The sequence below is a fragment of the Cyanistes caeruleus genome, chromosome 10 (assembly GCF_971803275.1).
Source record: "Cyanistes caeruleus chromosome 10, bCyaCae1.hap1.1, whole genome shotgun sequence".
Classification (NCBI taxonomy): Eukaryota; Metazoa; Chordata; class Aves; order Passeriformes; family Paridae; genus Cyanistes; species Cyanistes caeruleus.
The window spans coordinates 7,594,166-7,615,870 of record NC_141710.1 but is presented as its reverse complement, the minus strand read 5'-3'; the positions used below and the strand labels follow the sequence as shown (position 1 = coordinate 7,615,870).

The 21,705-nt window shown below is 44.4% G+C and overlaps 1 protein-coding gene across 5 annotated transcripts in view; it reads left to right on the top strand.

The window, feature by feature from the left end:
• Nucleotides 1–21,246, top strand: part of EPHA4 (EPH receptor A4) — a 107,991-nt gene extending 86,745 nt beyond the window's left edge. For 3 of the 5 annotated variants that reach the window (XM_086844811.1, XM_086844810.1, XM_086844812.1), the window contains exons 9-18: nt 63–121; nt 891–1,004; nt 1,185–1,370; nt 5,228–5,289; nt 5,826–6,035; nt 8,546–8,695; nt 11,048–11,241; nt 15,333–15,488; nt 15,776–16,649; nt 18,835–21,246. In XM_086844811.1, the coding sequence (XP_086700937.1) occupies nt 63–121; nt 891–1,004; nt 1,185–1,370; nt 5,228–5,289; nt 5,826–6,035; nt 8,546–8,695; nt 11,048–11,241; nt 15,333–15,488; nt 15,776–15,890 (1,246 nt within the window). In that variant the 3' untranslated portion in view covers nt 15,891–16,649; nt 18,835–21,246. Of the gene's footprint in view, nt 1–62; nt 122–890; nt 1,005–1,184; nt 1,371–5,227; nt 5,290–5,825; nt 6,036–8,545; nt 8,696–11,047; nt 11,980–12,261; nt 14,588–15,332; nt 15,489–15,775; nt 16,650–18,834 lie in introns of those variants that run through there. The other 2 variants (XM_086844809.1, XM_086844808.1) reach the window with 2 other exon arrangements.
• Nucleotides 21,247–21,705: the final 459 nt, after the last annotated feature.

The window sequence follows — 21,705 nt, the reverse complement described above, 5'->3', positions numbered from 1 at the left end:
CCGAGCTTGTTTCAGAGGGAGATCCTCATTTTGAACTCACAGGCTGTGTTTTGTTCTGACAGGCGCAGTAAGTACAGCAAGGCAAAGCAAGAGGCAGATGAGGAGAAACACCTGAACCAAGGTAAAAGGCCCTGGTGCTTGGGGGTTTTGGTTTGGGTTGTAAAACATGTCTCATGTTCTGGTGCTCGGGAAATAAGGGATTGCATTCCTCTTGAGGCAAATAGGTTTCTGTTTTTCCCCTCTTGTAAACATCCTGCTTCGAAATTTATTTATTCTAGTAACAGGGAAAATAGAAGTATCTGGGTGAAATGTTTTGAGGGTACAGACAGGAGGAGGGTCTATCAAATTTTTCCATTGTTCCTTGCCTTTCATTTAAAGACACCTGTCCTTAGCCACTTGATTTCTAGACAGTGTTTTTCCCCAGAACACCCTGCTAAAGCAGTTTCTGAATGGGCCAGATGCAATCCTGCAGGAAAGGGAATGTGCTGCCTTTTTTCCAGCACTGAATCCTATTGTTACTTCCATGCACCAAACCCAGGACCTGAGCTCAGAATTTCCTGGCTCCCATAGGAAAAAGGGCTGTGTTTTAGTCTCACAGGTCCATGACAGGCTATTCCAGCGATGGCAGTGATTTGTGAAGCTCATTAATTGGCAAAAGCCTGATTCCTTACATCAATATTGGGAAATATTAAATGTTTACACTTTGAAATATTGCACTGGGGGGAAAAATACTTAAGTCCTTCCTTCCTTATCAGTCATTCCTGGCTTACAGTACATTTTTATTGTACACTCTCTTTGCTGTTGTATATCATTAAGGCTTCAGTCTCATATGTTCTGTGTTCAGCAGCATGTAGATCAGTGACTTCAAATAAAACATTTCTGCCTTGCAGGTGTTAGAACATATGTGGATCCTTTTACATATGAGGATCCAAACCAAGCTGTGAGGGAATTTGCCAAAGAAATTGATGCCTCCTGCATAAAGATTGAAAAAGTTATTGGTGTGGGTAAGTGCCAGAACTTTTGCATTTTTTTCTGTAAATACACTTTTAAATTTGCTTTTGGGGAACGTGTGATCCTATGATTTTTGTATGGCAGTTCTCCCAAATGTACTGACACAACAGTTTGACAACACAAGTGCATGCTTCAGGCTTGTGACCATGGATTCTTGTGCCTTTTTCTTTAAGGGGAGTTTGGTGAAGTGTGCAGTGGACGTCTCAAAGTGCCGGGAAAAAGAGAGATCTGTGTTGCCATCAAGACTCTAAAAGCTGGTTACACTGATAAACAAAGGAGAGACTTTCTGAGTGAGGCCAGTATCATGGGACAATTTGACCACCCCAATATCATCCACTTGGAAGGTGTAGTTACTAAATGTAAGTAGGTCATTTTCATGACAAGTCCAATTTGGAAGTCACTGAGAAATTAAGTCTGTGTGGTGTGTGCTGGCTTTTTTTTTTTCCCCTTCTTACCCTTTTTCCTGTAAAATGACAGATGGAACAGATCCACTGATAGCTAATAGGAGGAAATCAGTGCAGGACAAGTCATTAATCTTGTTGTCAGCTATAAATGGGTTTACAGTTTCAACTGATACTCTATCTGCAGGCAGCTTGTACAAGATTTTGTAGAAGGAATTAATACTGCAGGGGTTGGCTTTTTTTTTTATCCCTTCTTGCTATGCCAAGCAGGCATCTTTCACATCTTTGCTAGACTGAGATGATTGTTACAGGATAGGCAAAAGCAGATGGTGAGCGAAGAATTCAAAATGATGGGGGAAAAATACCAAAACAAAACTCCACAGTCATATATTTAAAGTACAAAGCACAGATGTAAGGAACAAGCCTTCGAAATGAAGCAGGTTATTTTAGTGTGAAACTTGCTTATTTGTTTTCTCTGATTTACAGGTGTGCTAATTTCACTGCAGAATTTAGCTGGACAATCATTTTGTTTGCTTGGTTTGAGGTTTTTCAAGTCTGAGAGCGTACCCTGTGCCTTAGAGAGTGCCAGTGCTTGCTGGGTGCTGTGTGTAGGCGAGAGCTGGAATGCACCTGTCAGACACCAGTGCTTGGGTCTGACCTGAGAAGGTGCCATGGCCACGGTGTAGGTATTGTCTCTGCTCCAGCTGCCCTGGGTAGCATGGTGGCTCTGCTTGCTAATCCTAAAAGACCCCTCTGGATGTTGGGGCTCATGCTCAGGGTGGTGTAGAAAGCAGGCAGTGATCCTGTGAGCTGCTGTCAGAGTGGACTTTGTGAAGCTCACCTTCTGCAGACTGAGGAACATGAATGCAGGGTATTAATAGGGGGAGCAATTAAAATTCGAGATGGATGAAAAGTTAAAAAGTAAAATATCGCTAGAAGAACAAACAAAAACCTCTCATAGAGGATTATCAAAACCATCAGTTCCACTGTAAAACTGTCCCTCTTGAATGTCAGTGAGAGCTGATACTTACTCTGCCACTTTTGTTTCTGGAAATCTTACCCCTGCTCATTTGTGTTGCTGTCTCCTGGTCTGCCTTCTCTCAAAAGTTGAACATGTCTCTTACAGTGTGTGGCAGCTTGCTTTTAAAGGCAAAGAGCAGTTTGGACTAATTTTGGCCATCCTTTACTGAGCGCCTCCCTGAAAAGTAAAATTAAAATACAGTACTCTGCTTAAATTTGGCAGGTTTGAGTGTCTGTCTGTGTGGTTGTTAAAGGGGAGGAGGATTGTGATCAGACAGTTGTTTGCCTCAGACAGTGATTGTGTCAGCACCTCAGTAAAAGAAAGACAACAGGGGAATCTTTGTGTTGAAATCCCACTGGGGCTAGAAGCCCCTGAGCTGCTACAGCTCCAGCACTTATAAATGACCGTAGACATTTGCATAATGCAGTTGTCAGTGAATGAAAATGATTGGGAATTTTCAGTGAGGAGGTGGCAGTGTGACCTGGGAGTGCTCCGTTCCTGGCTCCCAGGAAGCGATGCTCCGGCACAAGCCGGCTCCGTTACCTCCGAGCTGCGCTCCTGGGGAAACGGGGCTACTTGAGAACACATTTATCTCCATTTCTCCATAGGTTTTCTGAATGCTGTGATAAATGAATGCATTTAATAAACTGAAAATTAAAATGTGAGATAAATAGCGGTATAGATGGGGGTTGAGAGAGGCAGCAAAAAACCATGAATAAATTATTGGCTGCTAGTCAAGTACTTTAATAATTGACTCGCTGATGGTAACTTCTCCCTCCTCTCTCTATCCCCCCTCCCCTGCTAAAGAAGTGCCTGAGTAATGAAATTACATGTTAATGCACTAAAAGAGTCATCCTTTTTTCCCTTCTACGTTGACATAGTATCTTTTGATTGAAGAAGGTTAATTAATACTCATTTAGCTGTATTTGTTCAGTGGAAGGGTTGCTGTCGCAGTTGCAAAGCATAAATGAAACAGTGCCATATGCAGATTTGGCTGAAGTTTTTCCTCTTTCTCCCACAGAATGCTTTCAAAGGTGAATTAGAGGGAGGATGATGTTTTATTACATCCTTTTACTTGAGGATGTGCTCAGCCAAGGTCACCTAGCCCTTCATCCAGAGCACTTTGCTTTATGCAATACCATTGCTTCTCTGCAGCATTCAATAATGGCATTTCACAGGCATGCCAGCTTGCATGGGACCAAAACAGTAAAAATTTGGATACCAGCAGAGAAGAGAAGTAAAAGCAGGAGGAGTAAAAGGCCTGTAAAGGATGGGCTGGAACCAGAAAGGTGAAATAAGTAATGATGAGTGAAATAAGTTATGTACCGCACATAGATGTTGGCCTAAGTGGAATGTGGTAAAATGTTCCAGTCAGTCCTTATGGCATATGGTTTTCTAATTAAAAAAAAGGTTACTTCAGAACCACAACTCCCTGACAAATGAAGAAGAAAGAATCTTGGTGTAAGATGCACTGAGGTAGAAACTATTAGGGAAACTTTAAATGCTGCAACATTTCACTGTAGGGTAATTTTTAGAGATGGCTGTTCTGGAGCAGATCCTTGCTGGTGACAGAAACAAGGAAAAAATAAGTAGTTCTGATACCTCCCATGCCAAGATGCAGTTGAGCTTTTTACAGTCTAGGTGACCTGGCCTTTGAAGCCTTCTTTCTCTATAATGTTCCCTTATTCAGACCTGCTCCAGGAAGTAAAAGCTGAGCTTCTCTGGGACATCATCTTTCATTTAGGAAGAAAGCTCTATAGTCCCTGTAGGTAAAGCATGAGAGAGGAGGGTTTGCTGTGCCAGACAGCTCTGATTGTCAGGTGCTTATCTTAATACTGCTCATCTTGGGACTGGGCTTTTGCCATTCAACCTTTGAGGAGTTACTTGTGTACTTCTGCCACTGCTCTTTTGAGATCTTATCAGACCTGTTTCTACAAATACCTGTATGTCAAATATGGATTTAACTCCATGAAATAATTAATGTTCCTTGTATGCACCTATGTGTTCTCAGTTTCAGCGCTGTATGACCTTTATAAAACTCTTAAAGACAACATCAAGCATTAATTGTGTATTTGCTGTTGTTATAGGCAGGAGAGTGCCCAGAAAGCATCCCCCTGTCAGGAACATTGCATTTCTCCTCCGGTTGCAGCACAGGGAGCTGGGTGCTGCTGGGCTCTGTGCCCCACGTGTGACACAGGACACTGAATCGTTTTGCCCCTGGCTGATTTCAGGAGGCAAATGGCTTTGGCTCATTTATGAAAAACGAGAGACACAGAATACATATTTGGGACAGAGAAGGTTGAGAGGAACAGCCTGTGTTTTTCATTGTTGAATCCAGTTGTCTTGGAATACCTTGTAGCTCGTGGCAGCTTCCAACTTGCCTAAAGCAGTGATCTTTCAAAAAAGACAGAGACCAAAGCATTCACAAATTCCATTTTCTGCTCTGCAAGCAATTTATTACACTAAAGGTTTTTGTCAGGTTTGGACAGATCTTTGTTTCTTAGTTCTCAATTATCAATTCACATATTCCTTAGAGAACAGGAGCCACTTTAGTTAAAGACCTTGTCAATGAGTCAACCAAAGGGTTAACCTTCCAGATGGGCCCTTTAAATGTTTCTGTCCTATAATATTTCATCTCTTGCTCCCCACAGCTGAGGCATAAGCTCGGTGCTTTTCAAATTAAATTAGATTGTGTAAGCCAGGTGTCTTGGCAGTAAAATCATGTGCAAGCCATTTTTATCCCATTAACATTGGCGTTCATCAAGGAATTGTGTTTTCTTTCTGTGCACTCTAGGTAAACCAGTAATGATCATAACTGAGTACATGGAGAATGGTTCCTTGGATGCCTTCCTCAGGGTAGGTGATTTCTTCAAAAGCTAAGGAGATTTTATACTGGAAAACATTTTCTGTTTTTCTTTCTTCCTTTTTTTTTTCTCTGAAAGATACTGAAACTTGTGCACTTTTAAAGAAATTATGTTAGTACTTGGCAAATTCTGTTTTCTGGTGTTGTCTCTGTCAAAAATCAGAATAAATATAAAGTGGAAGAATATAAAATAAATTAATTTTAAAAATAGCGGGATCTTAAATAATCTATGTTTAATGTGAACAGTTCTGTCTCGCTCCATTTTTGAAAGCATTGCAGTGCTGTAGACTCATTAAAATCAAATTCATTTCAAGTGGGATACTGCATCACTGAAAGCAGTGACAGAACCTCTGGGTTTTTGCTTTACTGGTGAATTACAGACACTGGTGAGGAGAGTGAGGAAATAACATTGCATTTAATTTGAGAGAAGATGGGAATCCGCACCTCTGCTCTTTGCCAATTTCAGCAGTGGCAATAATACAGCTTTTAGCTTAATGCTCTGTGATCTTGCTCCTTTCCCCATATGCAGAAGAATGATGGCAGATTCACAGTCATCCAGCTGGTGGGGATGCTCCGTGGCATTGGCTCAGGGATGAAGTACCTGTCTGACATGAGCTACGTGCACCGGGACCTTGCCGCTCGCAACATTCTGGTCAACAGCAACCTGGTCTGCAAAGTGTCTGATTTTGGCATGTCCCGGGTCCTGGAGGATGACCCTGAGGCAGCTTACACCACACGGGTGAGGAGGGAAGGAAAAGGGCCGTGGTGTTGTGCCTGCACCTTGGTTTTGTCTGACTGTGTGGAAGGTGACAGTGGTTTGTTTTAAAAGGGTCTCAGTCACAAGTGAAAAATCACTAAAATCACACCCCAAAAGTAAGCATTGGCCCAGGCTCCCCTGTAAATTGATGTGCTGTTGCTGCTACAGCAGTGGCCACAGCAGTATTTCTTTTCTGAGGATGTGACCCATGTACTCCTCTTGTTCCTTCACCATGATACAAGCACCTGACAGGAATCCGATGCCAGAAATTGGAGCCTGGACTTCTGTTCCTTCTGCTGTCTACAAACGTGGTTTCCAAGTGTCTGGTCCTATTCATGTTTGATACAGCAGGTGTAGACACACCACAAAAAAGATAAAAAAGATGCATCCACTTTTGCCCATCACAAAGCCAGTCATAAATTTGACCTCAGTGATTTGGACTGGGAAACGTGTTAGGCCTGCATTCCCATTTTTTTTTTCTTTCCCATTTTATCTATATTTCAGCATCCCACTGTTAGGTAATTTTGCTAAAGCCATTTTAATGTGCTGCACATGGAATAGGGCTAATGCAAGTTTTCTGGCCACAAAACAACATCCCAGCCATTACCAGCCTTTGTACCAATACCTCTGATATCAAAATGCAATGTAAAGAGAAAAGCGCCGGTTTACAAAGTCTCCTTTTTTAATTGCTTATTTTCTTAGTTTTTAAATATCTGCCATTCTCCATCTGTTCTCCCTAGTGCTGAGTTTGTTTGCAGCACTCAGATCTTGCTGTTTAATCCCAACACTCATCCTTTAATGGATTCACAGCTCATTACAGGAAAGGATAGACTCCTGTAGTATTAAATGCTGGCCAGCCTCGGTATCTCTCACTCATAAGGGTGGCAAGTGGAAGAAGCAGAAGCAGAGGTCTGAAAAGCTATACTCAGGGAAATCAGAGTTTAGACAAGCACACAAGGGCAAGACAGAAATGACTGAAAAGCTTCCTTTTGAATTTAGCAAGTGGAGATATGGTATTGTTGGCTCTCGGGGGTAAACTAGAGAGAGCCAATGACATTTGCTTTACAGTCATTGTCTTCATTTGGTATCAGTAATGAAAGATCAGGAATATTTGGATTAACTCCACTGTGCTCAAGCAGCTAAATATAAAGAGCTTATTGACAATTTTTAGAATGACAACCATGTATAAACAGTGTCGGTGCATCTGTGTCTGAAAGGAGGAATAAAGCTTTTGCATAATCAGAGAGGCTGCAATAGAATGCAGTTTTTAAAGCAGCATTTTTTAAGAGCATGATGTGTTCTGCTCCTGTTAGTAACTCAGTAAAGTGAGAGCATCTTGTAGTCACCAAGGCACATATTGCCACAACCTGATTCATAAAAGGCTTTATGCAAAGGCTGAAGTAGCCAGGAGAAGGACCCCTTTTGATTTCCCTTGGCTTTGGAACCAGGCCATATTAAACACTTGAGAGATAAAGTAGAACAATATACTATTAAGTATGCACACACTGCACTCGGTTATGGATAAAAGCTATCTAGGAGATGGATGGAAAAAAACCTACCAAAATAAACTTAATCAAAAAAGCATAAAAGCAAATGAAAAAACCCCCGAAAACCTTTGTTCGGCTTAAGTCATTCCCCAGATGGAACTGCAGGAAACCAAAAGCTCAATTAAAAACACCTTGCATATTAGCATAAACAAGAGGAGAAATCTCTGGCCTGGGATCACTCAGCTAAGGCAAAATCAGAAAAACAGGATGGAGTGAGCTCCTTTTTAAGCAGTGTAGAACCTCAGTGGCCCAAATCAGATGGCCTAGTGTTTTTATTTGTTTAAAAAGGAGTATTGTAAGAAGAGGCAGCTTTCTCCAACAGGTATCAAAAGCAGCCTTGTACCCTGGTTTGGTGTTGAACTCCTCCCCCAGGGTCTGGGAGAGCCCAGAGGCTTGTTTGCCCTCTCACATCTCTGGTAGGAGTTGGGATATTACCCACGGGAAACACCGCTGCGTTCATAAACCTTTCCAGTTCATCCTCTCTTTATTTTACCTTTTTGAAAAGTGAAATGTTTATAATCCCATTTTTCTGAAACAGGCCAGACAGGTCAGACAGGCAAGCAAGGAAATAGTAATTAACAGCACGTAATTATTTGTTTTGTCAACTAAATCTCTAATATATACTTTGTAAAACCCCTGGCTTGTTCTCAGGCTTCAGCATAGCCCTAAGCAGAGATCTCTTGGAAGGCTGATAAAAATACATTTAACAATTTACTGGTTCGCCTCCTCGTGACTAAAGAAAACAGATGGGCAGCATTGCCTCCTGGTTGGATCTGACAGCTTTATGGCAAGCAGGAGAGAAAGTGGATGCGTTTTTGAGAAGGGCTCTGGAGTTGTACACAAAAAAAAAAAGCATGTTGTATTTTGAATGTGTGGAACGGTGTCAGGCACGCACACTGCTGCATCAGTGACTCACTAGGCTGTGGTTCCTTTCCTTGGTGGCAGGGTGGCAAGATCCCCATCAGGTGGACAGCTCCCGAGGCCATCGCCTACCGCAAATTCACCTCGGCCAGCGACGTCTGGAGCTACGGCATCGTCATGTGGGAGGTGATGTCCTACGGGGAGAGACCCTACTGGGACATGTCCAATCAAGATGTGAGTTTCCTGCTGAGCTTCCCTGGCATTTTCTGTCCCCTCCCCTCCCCATGCCTTTATCTTTGTCCTTAGGTGACTGCTGGTGTGTTCCTGTGGAAATTGCTATATGGCTACAAGATGTTTATTCCAGGCTTTTAAAAGGATATCATGGGTGGTAGACTCCTGTTTTCTCAGGGAACCTCTCTGGAACTAAAGTTCCTGGAGTGCTTCAAGCTTTGTCTAAGGTCATGGAATAGGGCATTCTCAAGTTATGGTCTGTACTTTTTGTAAGGGGTTTATTTGGTCTTTTACATTTAAAAAAAAAGCAATTAAAGAAAAATGAAGGAAAGGGAAACTAATGTATTTAAACTGTCAAATCATAGTACTGTCAAGAGAAAGAAGATTTGAATGTCCATATTATATCTTGAGCTTAATGAATGGCTTTAAGAGAAAAGCACTTGAATTTGGCTTCCTATTGGTAGTTGATTCTTGAAGCTCCACTATGCTTATAACTCTTGCAGTTGATTTTATTTCTTGTAGGATATCTAAATCAACACATAGGAAATCCAATTCTGATAATCAGTCAGAGCATCCTTGTGACAATGGCATAGCTGCCCCCTGAGGGCATTTAAAAAGCGGCTTTTGTAAATGACCATTCTTAAATTATGCATGTCCTGTTTAACCATACCATCTGGACTACTTCAGTGTGCTCCAAGAGGGACCGTGCACAATGGCTGCTGTTCCAGAAGAGTATTTAATAATAATGCTAATAAGAGCTTTTGCTAATAGAATTTTTATTAAATGAAAAAAAAAAACAATCCAATGAAAATGGGGCCTAGTTTATCCGTAATTCTTTTCCCAGGGGATTTACAAGCAAATAAAGGAAGAAGAAAATGGTAATCTAAATATACAGCCATGGGAGTGGTTAAGGCGTTTTACAAGTCATCTTCTTTCTTCTGTAGGGCTGAGCATTTTCAAAGAGTGTCTAGATGTGGATGGCATTTAATCTAAACGAGGGATATAATTTTAATTTCCTTCTGATGTGAAATGTCTCTTCTGGCACCCAATCTTGCCTTCCTTTTGCTAACAGGAAGTCATCAAGACTTAGCAAGAAAATAAAACGCCAGATGTGTCTCGGTTATATCAGGCATGTCTGCACAGCACAGTGGAGCTCACTGCAACAAACAGAGCTGTTTTTATTAGAGCTGTTTATGTTAGGCTGGTGTTCACTGCGACTGTGCACTGCTAGACCATGTTGAAAAGCTGGCTTGAACAAGACAGGGAAAGCCAATATTACTGTCTCTGCACACTCTTTACAGCCCATAGCATAGACATGCCTTTTCTCCTCCTTAATGATGGCAAGAGCAGTGCTTCTCACAGCAAAGCAGAAGTGGATCTCAAATTATACTCAGTGTCTGTTGAATCAAGAGAAATCAAAAGGATCTTCATGCTTTCCGCAGGAGTGAGGGCCACTTTGTTTGTGGTCACTCAACAGCTGCTAATAATGCAAGCATATCCCTCACCTTGTCCTCCCAGTGGGTTTTAGCCACTAATTGGACAAGTCCAGAAGGAAGGAATTTAGTGCAGCTCAGTCTCTGAGCACTCCTGGTCTCATGGTGAGTCCTGCCAGCAGTGTCATATCGATTAATTCAGATATGAAGGCTCCTGGGTCATGTCCCTGTCATGTCAGAATTGAGATCTGGTCATGTCCCATTCTCCTGAGAGAGCTAAGAAGCCATTAGAGCCTCTGGAGTGCTTTTAGAGGGTTTGAAGTGACTTCAGTCTGAGTTTCTCTGGGTTCTGTTAAATATGAAATATCTACTTAAGCTGTGTTGGACTTCTGTGAAGCTGCACAGAAGGGTTCCCATCTCTGCATCTTCTGGCTTGGAGCATCCAGCAGTGAGTTTCTGACAGAGATGAGCTAGACAGGGGGAAGGGAGTGATCTGCTGTACCTTAAAAATTATGGGGAAAATACAGTCTCAACATATTGCACCCAAAACTGACTGATGGTAAAGACTTGCTGTAGAGCTGTTGCTTCTCCAGCTCTCTGTCCAACAAAGCTAGCTGCTTATTTCTACCCAGGGCTCTTCTGGCATCCAGCATCCATGTATCCCATGTGCTTTTTTGTGACAAATTGCCCTGCCATATCTGATGTCTGCTCTGGGTGCTGTACCCTTTTAGTTCTGAATTGCTGAGGAGAAATGACAGTTCTGAGACCACCAGCTGTCTGAGTCCGAGAGCAATTTTCCATGTTGTATCACTTAATCGGGGATTTGTCACCATAGTCTGGATGGCCCTGGGATAAATGGTGCTCAGCTGGCAGACTGAGCAGTCTGAGGCTCTCTAATGTCTCCTAATTGTGCCACTTGCAGGTGATTAAAGCCATCGAGGAAGGGTACCGGCTGCCCCCGCCCATGGACTGCCCCATCGCCCTCCACCAGCTGATGCTGGACTGCTGGCAGAAGGAGCGCAGCGACCGGCCCAAGTTTGGGCAGATCGTCAACATGCTGGACAAGCTCATCCGCAACCCCAACAGCCTGAAGAGGACAGGCAGCGAGAGCTCCAGGTCAGCTGTGCTCTCTGGTGGTGACCAGGGGGCACAGGGGAGGTGGCACAGGGGGCAGGGGGCACACACACACAGTACAGGTGGCACACACACAGAGCAGGGGGCACACACACAGTGCAGGTGGCACACACACAGTGCAGGGGGCACACACACACAGTGCAGGGGGCACACACACAGTACAGGTGGCACACACACAGTACAGCTGGCACACACACAGTACAGCTGGCACACACACAGTACAGGTGGCACACACACAGTGCAGGGTGCACACACACAGTACAGGTGGCACACACACAGTACAGCTGGCACACACACAGTGCAGGTGGCACACACACAGTGCAGGGTGCACACACACAGTACAGGTGGCACACACACAGTACAGCTGGCACACACACAGTGCAGGTGGCACACACACACAGTGCAGGGGGCACACACACAGTACAGGTGGCACACACACAGTACAGGTGTCACACACACAGTACAGGGTGCACACACACAGTACAGCTGGCACACACAGTGCAGGTGGCACACACACAGTACAGGTGGCACACACACAGTACAGGTGTCACACACACAGTACAGGTGGCATACACACAGTACAGGGTGCACACACACAGGGCAGGTGGCACACACAGGGCAGGTGGCACACACACAGTACAGCTGGCACACACACAGTACAGCTGGCACACACACAGTACAGGGTGCACACACACAGTACAGGTGGCACACACAGGGCAGGTGGCACACACACAGTGCAGGGGGCACACACACAGTACAGCTGGCACACACACAGTACAGGTGGCACACACACAGTGCAGGGTGCACACACACAGTACAGGTGGCACACACACAGTACAGCTGGCACACACACAGTGCAGGTGGCACACACACACAGTGCAGGGGGCACACACACAGTGCAGGTGGCACACACACAGTGCAGGTGGCACACACACAGTGCAGGTGGCACACACACAGTACAGGTGGCACACACACAGTACAGGTGGCACACACACAGTACAGGTGGCACACACACAGTGCAGGTGGCACACACACAGTACAGGTGGCACACACACAGTACAGCTGGCACACACACAGTACAGCTGGCACACACACAGTGCAGGTGGCACACACACACAGTGCAGGGGGCACACACACAGTGCAGGGTGCACACACAGTGCAGGTGGCACACACACAGTACAGGTGGCACACACACAGTGCAGGTGGCACACACACAGTGCAGGGTGCACACACACAGTGCAGGTGGCACACACACAGTACAGCTGGCACACACAGTGCAGGGTGCACACACACACAGTACAGCTGGCACACACACAGTGCAGGTGGCACACACACAGTACAGGTGGCATACACACAGTACAGGGTGCACACACACAGTACAGGTGGCACACACAGTGCAGGTGGCACACACACACAGTGCAGGTGTCACACACACAGTACAGGTGTCACACACACAGTACAGGTGGCACACACACAGTACAGCTGGCACACACACAGTACAGCTGGCACACACACAGTACAGGTGGCACACAGTACAGCTGGCACACACACAGTGCAGGTGGCACACACACAGTGCAGGTGGCACACACACAGTGCAGGTGGCACACACACAGTGCAGGTGGCACTCACAGGGCAGGTGGCACACACACAGTGCAGGGTGCACACACACACAGTACAGCTGGCACACACACAGTACAGGTGGCACACACACAGTGCAGGTGGCACACAAAGTACAGGGGGCACTCAGCTCCACAGGGCCAGCCTGCACAGCAGCCACTGCTCTGTGTGGGTGAGCTCTGCTGGCTCCGTGTGGCCCCCGGGGCACCCAGGCTCACCAGCCCTGCCAAGAGGACAGGGGAGTGGGCAGAGCTGCTGCTGGATCACAACAACACTGAGCAAGTTTCCAGCACAGCCTTAAGCACATCCTGATTCAGGCAAGCTCTGGTGAAAGGCAAAGTTTGCTGCTTCTTTCCCCTTCTCCCCCCGGTGAAAGGGCTTGAATGGGTAGGGTCACCTCAGTCAGTGCAGCTAACAGGAGTGATGTGGTTTTCTGCAGGAAAAGCACATCATCAACTTTCATAAACCCTAGATTTGTGTAGGATTTGCAAATGAGCGTTACAGCATTACAGCCAACGCCTCACGGGCATTGGGAAGGTGTGGATTAATTTTTATGTGAATTTGAATTTAATTTTGTGGAAAGCCAGTTTCATGTCTCCACCGATCCCGCATTACATTTGTTTTGTTTGCTAAGCGTGGTGTACCTGGTACGTGCAAGAGAAGTACAGCAGGAAGGAAACTCCCAGAGTTGTAGGGTAAAACCAAAATATCTTTGTTGGGACAGATCAGCAGTTTGTTTAAGCTGGTGAAACACTGCTGAAGTAATAGGAGCTTTACTGATCTCTGCCAGCTCTGGTCTAGTTTTTTCAAATGTCTCTGCTTTGTCAGGTAGATTTGCTTACAATGTATATGGAAAAAAATCTTAAAAGAAACTAGGAAGATAATAGGAAAATGTTTTTTTGTAGGAGGGAAGGTATAAAAATATGCATTAGACAATGCAAAATTAAGTGTCTTGAATCAGTGAGGGGGTAACAGAGATTCTGTATCAGCCTCCAAAAGAACAACATCCTTTTTTAAACTTGTATGTCCCTTTGTGAGTCTTGCTTACAATGTATGTCAGAAGAAGAGGGATCATTACCCCTGTGAGGCCACTCACCACGTCTTCCAGATTGCCTTAATTGCACTGGGAGCCTGGCAAAAATGTACCCTCCCTTGAGGCTTAAATAATTTACGTGGTAAGAATCACAGTATGATCTGCTGTGATAATTTGATTGAAGAATCACAGTCTGAACTTCTCCATTTTGCTGGCTTTTCAATTTACAGGTGCTCTTTGAAAATATATAGGTTTTCTAATAGTTAATGACCTGTTCAAGGTCATTCTGTGTGTGTGTGTAAGTTAACAGCCCATTCAAGGTCATTTCACGTTCATGGCTGTTTATAAATATTTTTCTTGTCTTCAGAATAGGAATTTCAAATATGCATATACCATTATTAATACATGACTTTATACATGAAGTATAATTATATATAAATAGGTTACTATCATTGGTCTAGTGTTAGATAATGCAGTAAAAGAGTTGAACCAAGCATGTACTCAATGCCTCAGGCAAGACCTAAGCATGCTATTGCACACCTAGCCTTTGATGATGTGCATTTTCAAATAAATTGCTAAATGATAATTGTTTTGATTAGATAGATAACAGTAATTTATAGTGCTTTAATAGAACTGTGACTTATTATATACATGAAATAATAAATGCAATATTAATAAGGGAAGAAAATGTTGTAAAAGTAATTATTGGCAAAACTGGGCAAGGCAAAATGAGAAGCACATTCCACAGTGCAAACAAAGATCAAAGCTGGTGTGATTCCCACCACTCCTGGCACACACTCGGTCAGGAATGGATTGATTAAAGAGGGGATTAACTCCCTGCTGTCCCCAGTTTGATTGAATGCACTGAGCAGACCTGGCTAGAAGCAGAAGTTATCTGAACCCGCCCTGAGTTTTACCCTCCAAACCAGTCTGGCAGGGTGTGAGCTCCCAGTCCTTTGCACATACTTCAGTAGTGTTTCTATAGCTGCCGAGCTGGAGGCTGACACATGCAGGCTTGGCAAGGTCTGGCATTGCTGCCCCTGAGATACAGACCCAGCAGGCCAAACGCCTTCCAGCATTGCCATCTTCTTTGTTTTGGGGAGTAAAAACATTTTCTATGAACTTGGTTGTATCTGAGATGGCAATCATGAGCTGTATTGTGGTTCAAATGAAATCTCAAACCAAAATTAGAAACCTCAGGTCAATTTCATTCTTAGCAAAAATTGGCCCATTACTTTGCATCTTGTTCAGTTTCTGGCATTGATCTGAGCTGATGTGCAGAGCCACCAGTTTCACTGGGCACAGCCTCTTGCCCTTGCTTTCCCTCATCATTGAGGTTAATTGTTGCAGAGACCAAACTTTGGTTTGTGGTTCATGATCCAGCTGACGCTATTTCTCTGTCCTTTCACTGTTTGGCATCCAGACCTAGCACAGCCCTGCTGGATCCCAGCTCCCCTGAGTTCTCGGCGGTTGTTTCTGTCAGTGACTGGCTCCAAGCCATGAAAATGGAGCGATACAAGGATAACTTCACAGCTGCTGGCTATACCACCCTAGAGGCTGTGGTGCATATGAACCAGGAGTAAGTACTCAGCGATATAACAAAAAAACTGGTAAATCTGGACTTAATCAGCCTCCTTTGCTTTGTGCTGCATGTCATTACACTCATTAAAGGAATGGAATGCCTTTTATTTGGATGGAGGATAACTTTAAAATGCCTCCACAATGCCTCCACTTATTTAATTAAACATTTCTGTACATCTGCCTTGCTTTTGCTAACGCTGCTTGCGGTTGACTCTTGATATTTTTCTCTGCACCAACATCTGATCCACGGTTCTCAGCCCCTCGTTCTTGCCTTGCTTTCCACAGGGACCTGGCCAGGATTGGGATCACGGCCCTGGCACACCAGAACAAGATCCTGAGCAGCGTCCAGGCGATGCGCACCCAAATGCAACAGATGCACGGCAGGATGGTTCCCGTCTGAGCCAGCACTGAATAAACTCAAAACTCTTGAAATTAGTTTACCTCATCCATGCACTTTAATTGAAGAACTGCACTTTTTTTACTTCGTCTCCTCGCCCGTCGAAATAAAGATCTGCAGCATTGCTTGATGTACAGATTGTGGAACCCGAGCGTGTGTGTTGGGAGGGGGGCCTCCAGAAATGACAAGCCGTCATTTGAAACCAGACCTGGAACAAATTGTTTCTTGGAACATACTTCTCTGTTGATCAATGATATGTAAAATACATGTATCTATATAAATATAAAGTCACATTCAAGTTTTGATGATATGTTTGCTGCCAGATACTGTGCTTAAGAAACAACAGCATTACTTTCCTTCTCCCTGTGACCTGTAGGATTACAACCATAGTGTTTTATTTGTGGGTGAAACCACCGTTGTGTATCTTTCACTGGAATGAAGAACCTGCCCTAGGATATTCTTTGCAGTCTTGATGCATCACTGACACCTTGCAGAAACCTCAGTGAGAATATCGTGTGGCTAATCAGTGCCTGCCAATTAGTGATCTACCTGTTTATGGGCTTGAGACATGAAGTGTCCCACCTTGTGGATTACTGGGCAAAACTGGACTTCTGGGGAGGTTCTTGGCTGTTGTGTCGTGCTGAAGCCTACCATTGAAAGACTTTTGTGACCAGCTTGCCAGTAGTCAGCTGTGACAATCGTGGCTGTGGAGCTTTCAGACTTTTCTCTTTCAAGAAACTCGCTCCCTTTGCCTCACGGAAGGTCAGTGGAATGCAGTGTCCAACGCGTTCATGGTGCTTTATTTCGTGAGCTGTGCTAGGATTTTGTTGCTGTTGGGGGAAAATAAAAGCTGCTGTGGTATGTGTTATTTGGGGTTCCTAACTGGTTTGTAAGAATCTGTGCTGGTTGCCCAGACTAATTGCTGAGCCTTTCCCATTGCTTGCTGTATTTGATGGCAATGAAAATTGCCCTATCTCAGATTGCTCTCAAGCTGTTGCCTGGTAGGGTGTGCAGACAAGGTGTAGGAGTGTCCTGGGGCTCAGCTCAGTGCTGAGAGCTGGACCCCACTTTCCGTGGAGAGCAGCAGGCATGCCCTTATGCTGTGGTTGGAAAAACTCGACAGGAATGGATGCCGTAGTACAAATACTCATAAATGTGCAGGAAGAACCAAAGACTTTTCCTGCACTCTCATGAACAGCAGTAAGAGCAATATTTGGGTTTTAGAAAGATGTGCTTCAGTTGTGGTGTCAGAGGTTTTCTGGGAAGGGGAGCAGAAAGAAATGGGATTGTGTGTGCAGCCTCGCAGGTTTTGCGCAGCGCTGTGCGATGCAGCAGTGTAACAGCTCACACACCATGATCCTGTTTGATCAGCTGTGGGAACAGAATGCACTTTGGAAGCCAGCCCTGAAGGGTGGGCATCTGGAGTTATCAGGGCAGCTGTGGGTGTGAGTGCCAGGTGCAGAGTGCACCCCTCTGCAGGTATGGCCAGCAAGATGGAGCATGGGGAAGCTGCCCTCCCCTCCTCTAGGGAATAGATGGAAGCTGAGTGACTGAAAGCATCCCCTGGGCTGCTAGGGCTAGGAGACTGCTATGGCAATGTGGATGTCCTCAGTAGGTCACACAGGATAAAGCTTTATCCAGTAAAGCTCTGAACACACTGGGGCTTGAATTTATTTGTTGTGAAGCTTTTATTACTCTTTTCGAACAGAGTATGTAAGTTAGACTCCTTTAAAGTCCTTCTGAGGACCAAAGTGATGAGATGACCTTAGAAAAAAGACAGGCCACACTTACTCTGTGCTGAGCAGGAGAAGGATTTTCATGACATGTCCTTTAGAACTGACACTGCATTTCAGCTGTGCCAGGCACAATGTCAGAAAGGTGAGATTTATAGTTTTATGGCACTCAGACTGGTTCTTTAGTCTATAATATTTTGGTCCTACTCCACACCTGACAGCAAAATCAGAAATGATTTAGTGACTTTATGTGTCAAACTTTCTTAATAATTGAGTTTATCCTAAATCCAAAACAGTTCACTCAGTTGGACAAATCACACATACTGTATTGTCACTCACATCACTTTTTGTCACTTTTAACAATAACTTGCTGATTTTAACCACTAACTCTCCCTCACTCCCAACTCTCTCAGAGAACAACTTGTTCTGAATATGAGATGCTAAATTTGGATGCTGTCAAGTCATGACAGCTCAGTATAAACTGTTCTGCTGTATTACTTATAAAAGCTTTTCCATTTCAAGAACTTTAAGATTTCTTAAAAAAATCTACTTAAACCAACATGTTTTAATGTCACTTTGCCAGGCAACATAAGAAGCAGTTACTCATTTTAAAGACCTGACATTTGTACTTTCAGCAGGAAAAATTCTTCTGCCTCTTAAGTGCAGAGATTCTTGAAGTTTCCTTGCTGTAAATCTGTTGTGTTCCGTTGAGATCATCTTTTTATCTAAAACCAAAATACACCCGATTTTCTGGCCAGTTTGTTAAATTGCTGTCTTGGAGTCTAGTAGTGGTAATTCAAAACAGTGCAATATTTTCCACACAAAATGGAAAACTGTGTCCCTATAGAATGAAAACTGTGAAGGCAGCTCAGATGCTGGGTTTTCAGCACTGCCACTGGTGGTTGTGTTTCCTGTGATAAAATATGGCCAATGAGGGGAATCCACTGGAATGTGATTTTAGCTTGAAGAGAGCAGATGGAAGAAAAAAAAAAAAAGGTGGCCCATGTAAATATAGATAGAAAGATAGATTGGTTGATTACAGATCTGTAGGTAAAGCATGCCATGGGAGCAAGACTTTGAAATAGTGTGAGGGAAGGAAGGACAGGGAAGGCAAAGAGTTCCCACCCTTTGAGCACTGCCATTTGGGCAAGTTTAGGTTTCTGTCTTGGTGCTTGTGCTTTAATACATTTAACTTGGGTTCTCTTTTCGTGCAGGGAAATGGATTTTGCTTTCACAGCCTCGTAGCCTGTCCTGTTGATCACATTGACCATGGAGGAACACAGACTAGACATGAAGCCTCTGGACCCACAGTTGCGTCTTCCATAGCACTGATTCTGGAAAAGACATTTTGAACAGTCTTCGGTCCCTGAAGAGAGTGTGACTTTTACTTTCTCTTTTTCTTTTGTTTCCTGGGCCACCCACTCCGTTGTTTTTCTCCACTGAGCGATAACTAACTCGTTAAGACTCAGCACCCAGTTGTCACTTGAGGAATGTACTGTGTCAAATCCTTGCAGACTTCTGGATTTTGTTTTTCATCCTCTTCTGCTTTCTCTGCTTACCTTTGGTTTTATTTATATATTTTGTTGTTGTCTCTCCTCATTCCCCTGGCTGTCACCGCTGCATCCCGGACGAATGAAGGTGACAGAGCACTACACATCTTACCATGGACGCCAGGCCAGGTGCCACAGCAAAGAACCCAGTTCCTGTGAGCTGCCTGTGTACATTGCTGAAGTGACATTTCACACTGAAGGTGCCATTGCAGTGATATAAATATATTTTTTTCCTTGAATGGATAATGGATCATTATGTCCTCCGAAAGGTGCGTACGTGTGCTTGTGTACGTGTGTTGGCGTGCAGGTCACCTCGTGTGTACAACTGCCTGTCAGTGTGCCCCAAACACCTCTGGAAGCACAGGAGTCCCCTGTCCTATGAGACCAGGCTGATAGCTCAAGTCTGAAATGATAGCAAGAACACACACATTAAAAAGTGTTGAAATTTCTGTATCTGTAAGTGTATTTTTTAGCTGCCACACGAATGTTGTTGGGTAATTCTGCAGCCTGAAACCGGCGATTTTGAGTTAGTTTTGGAGTAATGGATTGCAGGATCTAAATGGGTGCTAAAGGTTTTTGTTAAGTGTTGTTTATTCGTACTAGTGCCCTGCTCATGACCAAGAACAACCAGTTTCTCGGTGGCAAGGTGGTGGAGGCAGCAGCTGCATCTCCATCCACTGGTAATCCTGAGCTGAATTCTTACGTAGCCTTTTTTATCTGCAAAAATAAGATTTTAAAGACTTGTTGAATGCTAACAAATATATGCAGTTCTTCCATTCACAGAAGCACCTTGCTCTGTGTGCAACGTAATAATCAGAACACTTCCCTTGTTCCCAGCACAGATAAGGAACAAAAATGCAACAAGAGCTGTAAAGTTACAGTTAGCAAGAGTTGTGAAGCGTGTCCTGTTCCTTGTGCAGTTGAAGTGCAGGAGAAGACACTCTTTCTTCCATGGCCCAGGGAGCAGAGCTGCAGCGTACTGATCCCACCTAGGAGGGCTTTCTGTGTTTGGAGAGTTCACCCTGGTGTAGTGTGAGGCAGCTGGGGTGGAGCTGAGTGCCTGCACCCAGGGGATGCAGGGCCAGCAGCACAGGGCAGGGGACACGTGGCAGGTGGCCATGTGCCCCAGGTGCTCCCCTGGTGCTCCCAGGTGCTCCCAGGGGCTGTTCCCTGCCCTGGGACAGGGGCTTGCTCCGGCACACAGCTGGGCCATGGTGTCCCGAGGTTGCTCCTGTTTTCCTTTCCCTCCTCGCTGACCCTCTGGTCAGTCCCTGCTTGGGAAGAGGAGTGGCAGGGAGGCCAGGGGAGCTGTGCTGGGGCTCAGGCTGGCACAGCTGGGCACCAGGGCCCGCTGGCTGTGCCCTGCAGGGCTGGCTGGCCAGCACAGGCTGCTCCAGACAGAGCTGCAGACACAGGAGGAAGGCGAGTGCCACGGCACTGCTGCCCTCGGGGACGGGCCACCGCCGCCTTGGCCCCCATGACGAGTGTGTTCAGTTGTCCTGCTCACACACCAATGGTTGATGTTTGTCCGGGTTTCTTGCTGTGCTAATTTTGTGATGGATCTTATGTATTAAAAATATATATGTATAAAAATACAAAAAAAAAAAAAAAAAAAAAAAAAAAGCTGGTAAGTAACCAGTAAACAGGACTTAAAAAGCAGTATTTTTCTTTTATGTGACATTTTCATAACCAGAAAAAAAGAAAAAATCTGAAATACTAATCAGACAAATAAAAAGAGAGTGCATTTATTTTTTTGTATCACTGCAAGTATGTTGGAATATGCAAGGACTGTGGTTAAAATTAGAATGTATGAGGCATATTATAATTTAGTTCATACTGAAAAAATCTAACAGCATTTCTTGGTTTGTGCATTTGGACGATCTCTGGGTTAGATATATAGATTTTTCTATTTTGTTTTAATTTGTAATTTTTTTCTCCCTCCGTGAATTTTAGGTACACATAACTTATGTCATTTATTTATGGTCTTTTATACCTAGTTTGTAAAATTGTAAAATAGCAAACAATGCAAACATTTGCATTTGAAAATAATAAAGTAGTTGCTGTACAAACCTGAAATGGACTATTTCTAATCATTGCTTTTTTTTTTTCTTTAATGTAGAGTTTATCCACAACAGATACAGATAGAGAGTTCAGAGTAACAATCCTGGTGTTTGCCCCAAAGGGATTTATTCTCTTCAGCAGATTTCACAGGAATGCACTCCCAGAGTTCATCTGAGCTGTGTGGCTCCTGCACATAGCTTAAAGCACATTGCTGTTCCTTTCTGCTGCCCTGCACTGGTGTTTGTGGAGTGGGAAGGGTGCTGCAGCCAGGCTGACCTTGTTCATGGTATCAGTGATACCTCCTTGGTCACCAGGGGCTATACATGGGCACTGTGCCTGAGAAAAACCTACAGGGCCATCATTTTTCATATCCATGTCTGGGATTGGCTAAGGGATAGTGTCTCTCCCCTGCTCCCCTTGCCTAAGGTCAGATGTCCTTGGCAGAAATCCTACAGCTGTCCTCTGGGCCAGGGT